This window comes from Morone saxatilis, unplaced genomic scaffold, assembly GCF_004916995.1.
Source record: "Morone saxatilis isolate NCDOM2014 unplaced genomic scaffold, NCSU_SB_2.0 Contig19, whole genome shotgun sequence".
Classification (NCBI taxonomy): Eukaryota; Metazoa; Chordata; class Actinopteri; family Moronidae; genus Morone; species Morone saxatilis.
In genome coordinates, this window is record NW_023339751.1 from 16,008,916 (window position 1) to 16,015,501 (window position 6,586).

General features: G+C 40.3%; 1 protein-coding gene across 1 annotated transcript in view; it reads right to left on the reverse strand.

The window, feature by feature from the left end:
• LOC118329007 (transmembrane protein 26-like) overlaps nt 1–6,586 on the reverse strand; it is a gene marked incomplete in the record, with an annotated part of 7,178 nt that extends 592 nt beyond the window's left edge. The window contains 6 exon segments of the mRNA XM_035662938.1: nt 1–863; nt 2,096–2,175; nt 2,423–2,631; nt 5,100–5,189; nt 5,450–5,546; nt 6,233–6,586. Of these exon segments, the coding sequence (XP_035518831.1) occupies nt 556–863; nt 2,096–2,175; nt 2,423–2,631; nt 5,100–5,189; nt 5,450–5,546; nt 6,233–6,420 (972 nt within the window).

Consider the following 6,586-nt stretch of genomic DNA (forward strand, 5'->3'; position numbering starts at 1 on the left):
TGTGTTAACAAGTGGAGCCTGGTGGGCCTATTTTCTTTAGATATATTGTGACAGGCTGACAGGCTTAGTAATGTGTGTTATTTGTACACGGTTAAATCGGGATATTTTTCACTTGAACCCCCACACCTTTTTCCTGTTCCGGTCTGCTTCCTTCTTTTCCTCTGTATCCACAGGTTTTAACACACATTGTTCATGCACACAGTCACATTTTAGTACTGAATAAAGGGTGGTGTCTTAACTGAATTGACTGAGGTTAGCTCCAAAGGGACTGAAATGTCAAGTATGAGCAAAATTAGATGCTAGGCAGTGTGGAAGTGTGGAATGCAAACTTGGCAACTTCATGCAAGTGTAATAAAATGGTTGCTCACAGTTTTCTGCTCCCAAGAGCATCAATTATTCAGAATGGATTCTACATAAGTACATTGTGAAAAGAAAACAGTCATCAAGCATTTCCTTCTTTCCCTGCTCCAATTGTAGTTTTTACCTGTAACTGTAAAAATTTTTTTAAAAAAAGTGTAATGTCTCTCTATCTCCCCCTGAGCTGTCTCATCAAACTCATAGGACAGGGTTGCTGATGTCGTTGCCGCTGTCGATTCTACTGCTGGGGGATCTGAAGTCCTGACATATAACAACCAACCTGTACAAGTTCAGTATGACCACCAGGAAGTTCTTGATGGCGAAGAAAACCAGCATCTGGTGGAAGACTTTGAAGTAGGTCATGACGGTGAGCCTGACCACCAGAAAGGGCCCGTCCTGGATAAACAAGGCCTCCACGATGCTCCACATGTCCGTGCTGTGTTTAGTCATAAGGGACACCTTCTGGGCCCTCTCCTCACCCTCAGCGCCTGGCTTGGAGTTCACCACTTTTGAAAATAAAGGGGGAAAAAACAGGAGGTTGGTGGCAGAAGAAAACTGTCATCGGGGGAAGGAAGCACATTTGCTCTTTTGCCCAACTTCTCCTGTTTTTCGCTGGATTCTTTTGTAAAGCAAACCTATAACCAAATGTTTGGGGATCGGGATTTGTTTTGATTTTTTATATTATATATTATTACTGGAATTTGGAGGTATCCTTAACTTAGACTTTTGCTGCCACTCAGAACTTCATGCAGAGAAATACGGTACTATCCAAGGTGGTGACAGTTTGAATTTGTCAAAGATCACTAGTTTGTGCTAGTTTGCAAGGTCCAGAAAGTTGAACATGTTGCACCTCTATGTCAACACTTTCTGTGTTTATACTGCCTTCAAACATACTGGACACTAACAAAAAGACACACCCACATGAGCAAACACAAACACGTACTGTACACACTGAAGGGAAAGCAGCTTCCATTGTAATCACAAACGGAGCACTGTGCAGTCAAACTCTAAGTGCACTTAATGCATTATGACAGTAAAGCTACACATGAAAAAGTATCATTATTAAGAATCTCAACCGTAAATTATTAAAGGGTGGGTTATGAATAATTGAGATCATTAGTAGAGGTTGTCTTCTCCTAGAACAAAGCTGCATCTTGCTTCTAATCCCTTCATTATATTCTTTCTTTCTTTCTTTCAGCCTTTTCTCCCTCAGACTTAGGGAAGCGGGTTTGCATTCTTTTATGTGGTCAGTGAATTTCAGAAAGACATCTGATAGTTGGGCCTTGCTTTATAATGGCCTCCTCTTATCAGGCCAGGGATCCAAATCTATTTATGTAATGGACGTGTGGATTTCCTTCTAAAGACTGTCGACATTTATACAAACTTAAGTACACCCTTCCTGTTAGTGATTTATTTTTTGTGGTAAGTCTGTTTTTAGAACTATGTGTCTGAACGTGGGGGCATTGTCGTCTCTGATAAAAGACCCTGTAGCTTATTTGACTTGGGAAAAAAAGATTTTGGGTTAATAATTTGACAACGCTGGAGATAGAGGAGTTCAGCTGAGCTCGTTTTCACTGTTTACATACAGCACTTGGATGCTGCTGACTTTGCTAATGTTTAGCCAATGTCTAAACACAATGTCTGGATCGTGTGGGACAAGGTTATGCACAATATTACACGGCTGTAACTGCATAATAAGCACTGCAGTTGTTGGTTTAAGACGCAAACACACACTGACCGGCCAGATGTAGAGGGAACTGCAACATGCTCCAAGTCCATACACCTAAGATGATGTAGACCAGCTCAGGGCTGTTCTCTCTGAAAAAGACACGTGCAAAGTATAGACAGGAAATGTCAGTGGGATGCCGCTTATTTCAGTGAATGCATTAATATAATGTCAGCACATCAGGAAAAGGATTGAAGGACACAGATACCGTCCCTTCACCTTAAAAGTGCTTGAGTTCTACACCTTTGTGTCATAAATGTAAGCGCACAGAGCTCAGCAGACATACATAAAATAATCAAGTATATTCATAACCAACAAGTAACATGATTCGGCACCCACTTGACATCTGACAGCGTCTCACTAGTAAATTCGAGGATGTCTGCCGCAGTGCCAACAAAAATGAGGAGAAGCTGTGAGAGCTCGTCACGCGTGACTCCGCCTCCCAGGGGGAGAAGCCACTTCCCCACAATGAGGAGGATGAGCAGGATCTGATGAAGAGCCAGGATCCAGTCGTTGGAACAGACGGCTGACAACATCTGGTTAATATTCTGGAGAAGGAAGAGAAATCAAAAGCTGTTTCTGTGTCGACAATAAGGGGTTTTCTGGGATGGCTGGATCTTTCAGTCAGGAACCATCATGTTATTCTATAATATGCAGCTGGCTCTCAGCTCATGCAATGCTCACTCCAGCCTGGGGATGTTTGCTACCTCAATCACATCTCTTACTCCCTTTATGGACCCTGTAATATTTGGTCTGCTAAATGTTGAGTCAACAAATCCAATGAAAAGACCAAAACCAGAACCAAAATGAGTCCTGTGGTATTGGAAAACAGTGTGGCTCATTGTTGTGTCTTCAGTAGCTTTTGGACAACAATGGAGCTCTACGGCACAGAGAAATAAGCTACATCAGTTTTTTTAATGGGATATGATGGCAATAAGAACAATCTAGAATATCTCCAGACATATTCTTTAATGGCTCCATTATGTTGCACAACTTGAACATTGTTTTTGTAACTTAAACACAGTAGGGCTGCTATATGTAGCCAGCTTTTGGAGGTGTGGCCACCGAACTTGATCTTTCTAACTCTCCTGGGCTAAGTGGGTGTGGTTGTGGTTGAGCCGTTGTTTATATAAATTACTTCAAATGCTCTCCTCTTACTGTAAATGGCCACAGGCTCTTATGTTAGTTATTAGTGGCAGAAATTGTCATTTATCTATTTAAGCTAAACGTTTTGTTCAAATTCTATGGCTAGTACAGATAAGATAACCAAAAGTGTGTTTATTTTAGTCTTCATGTAGATGTTTGTGCTGATGTCTGCATACTTTATACTGTATACTCTGTCTCTCTCTTCATCTGAAGCAAAGCAAAAAAGATTGCTTTTCTCATGACAGTTACATTTGAGTACTTCTTGATAAAAATGCTGCTGTTGATGTATGTTCTTTGTGTTATTTCACTGGGCCTCTCTGACCAGAGGAGGACCTCTTTTATTCTCTCTCTATATGCTGCTTTTAGGGCACATTATCCCTCTCTCATCATTTCCATTCTACTGAATCTAGTGATATTGAGTTTTGCTATTTGTTAAGCCTGGTAAAAAAGTCTCACTACCTTACATTATTGTTTAAAGTATTCACCACTGTCAAGCATGTCTGTTATAAAATATAGTGAGTTAGCGGGTCCACTTCCACGGACATGTTGATCCGCTATGTTTCTACAGTAGCCCAGAATGGACAAACCAAACACTGGCTCTTGCTACAGTTTTTCACTTTTTTCCGCAAATTTTGCTACCACTGTTATTTTCTCTTACATGCTTGGATGCACAAATGTTGTGATCTACAACTACACACTAAATGCCACTAAATTCTACACACTGGTCCTTTAAAATCATTCAGATGCCTTGCCAATCCTGTTGTGAGCACAATTAATTTACTCTTTACTCTAAATTCTGCCGACTTTGTCTCAAAATGTGGAGCGAGAGAACGGCTCTTCCCAGAATTCAAGCCTGTATTTTTGATGAAATCCTTTGAGGATTCTTTGAGTTCTTAAGCCCCTGGGGCTGCATCCCGCTTTCCAATCCCCTGAAGTTTGTGTTTTTCTCTTCTGCATTCACTTCCCCCTAAATAGCTCGTAGAAAACTAGAATCAAAGGATGAATAGTGATTTACAGTTTTTGTTTGAAATATGAGAGATCCTAAAACAGAAATGTGCTATTATGAGTGACGTTTTCAAGCGCACAGCTCCTCATCAAGTGATTTATTAGTTATGAATGAACATTGAACCATAAGCAACATTTAAGATAAGATAAGATAAGATAAGATAAGACATTCCTTTAATAGTCCCACAATGGGCGAAAATTCAAATCAGATGACTTACAGATGACTTAGAGGATAGTTTCTTGGAGCTATGCTGCAGCAGGCACATAGCTTAGCTTAGCATTAAGACTGGAAGAAGAAGGAAACAGCTAGCCTGGCTCTGTACAAAGGTAAAAAATCTGCCGACAAGCACCTCTAAGGCTGCATAGTAAAGACTTTAAATCTTGTTTGCTTAATTTGTGCAAAAACTGATGACTAAAATGCCAAGTTGTGTGTGTTTTTTATGAGCGGGTTATGTGCCTGACTATTTCCTGGTTGGATGCAGTGAATTCCTGGAGTCTGATTGTCTGGCAGCCTGTGCTGCCAGACAGCGATGATTAAATTGTGAATCAGAATAAAAAAGACCAACACTGATGGATACAACAAATGAAAATGTGAAAATGAGAGAAAAAGTGGCTAACAGAAGCAATTTTCCTGAGAGATTCTTTAGAAATCTGTACTTCTCTTTTGCTTTATTTTTGAGGTTGTGGTTAGTTCCATATCCCCAGAGCCCCGGTGTTTAACCCATAATGCAGTGCGATTGCTTTCCAAGAAACACATCATCTTTCTCATTGGTGTTGATTTATGTTCTTTGCAGGAATATCATAAAAGAAGATATGTTCTATCATAAGAGGCAAGTGAAACTAAATTATTTTCTGTCACTCTTACCTTGAGGTAGTCCTGGTATGTTTGGTTTCCATTGGTCTGGTTTAGAGTAATCACAGTACGCAAATTCTCCCAAGAGTCGAGCTTTTTGCACTGAAAACAGTTGAAAGAGGCTTTTTAAAGACTGAAATTTCACAGACTATTTGTACTTTTTAAAGCTTAAAAGATTCAAGTTTGAATGCAGTATTTGATGGAATCAAGAAACTAATGGATGTGTGCAAAGGGAGTTTTGCAACCCACACACCCACCAACATCTGTCATTAGGTTACAATGTTTGGAAAATATGAGAACTGTTGTTGTAAACAGTTAAGATGCCAGAAAGCTAAATACTTAAGCTTTCTGGCGTTAAGTACCAGAGGGTCGCTGTCTTTGTTCTGCTGGTGGTGGAGCTCCAGGATCCATATGGAGGGAATGATACTGATGAGAAACAGAAAGATAGGAGGAGAAAACCTGCAAGACAACCAAGAGAACACAACTTCACAAAAACACAAGGGGGGAAATCACGTAAGACAAAACTTAACTCGGAGAAACTTACACTTGACACTGATATTAATTAATATTACAACTGTTTAGGGATGAAACAATTAGTCGATTCATTAATTAAACAGCTGACAGAGAATTAATCAGCAATGGACGAATCATTTTAACAGTTTTCCAGGATTTCAAATGTTAAGATTAGCTCCTTTTTTTTCTGTCTTAAGGTAAATATAATATCTTTGGGCTTTGGACTGCTTACTGTTGACATTTGAAGATGCCATCTTGGATTATCACTCCATCACACTTCAGTTTACAGTGTCATGATACTCCCACACAGATATCTGCTTCTTCTGAGGCTGAATAATTTAACAGGATAACACATGCAACAGTTAAGAAGGTACCACCTCATCCTCACTGTCCCAGGAGGGGTTAAACATTAGCAGCAAGGGACAAGCAGGATGCATGATAGTGGCTGGGGAAGGACTGGGGGGAGATGACAACGGCTTAAATTATTTATATATTTTTACTGTAAATCTATTCAGGAAAGAAAATATGTGCAAACACAAGTGAGATTAGTTTTGCACATAAAAGTTCCTCAAGCACATTATAATTAGCTACCAAGCATTTACAAACACTTACATGCATACACTTCAGCTTACCATTTGTAATCTTTTCCCTTTCGTCTCTGCAGGGTTATTATCATTTCAACGAACAGCGGCAGAAAGAGGAAAGTCAGGAACCAGTAATTGTTATCCTTCACCCGCGTCACCCTCCAGACCCCGGCCAGAGAGACTAGGATAAATAACACTCTGGTAATAATCGCACATACAAACTTGAACAGGCCCATAGCGCTGGCTGGTTGCAGGTCGGTACTGTGCAGATCCTAGAGAGCCGGCGGTGGCTGATGCTTTAGCACTGAGAGGGGGGGAGAAACTACTTCATCTAGTTTTTTTGAACAAAGTCCCCAAACTTCAAGCCCCGCCTAGAAAGAGAGTCCCATTCAGCTGTAGATG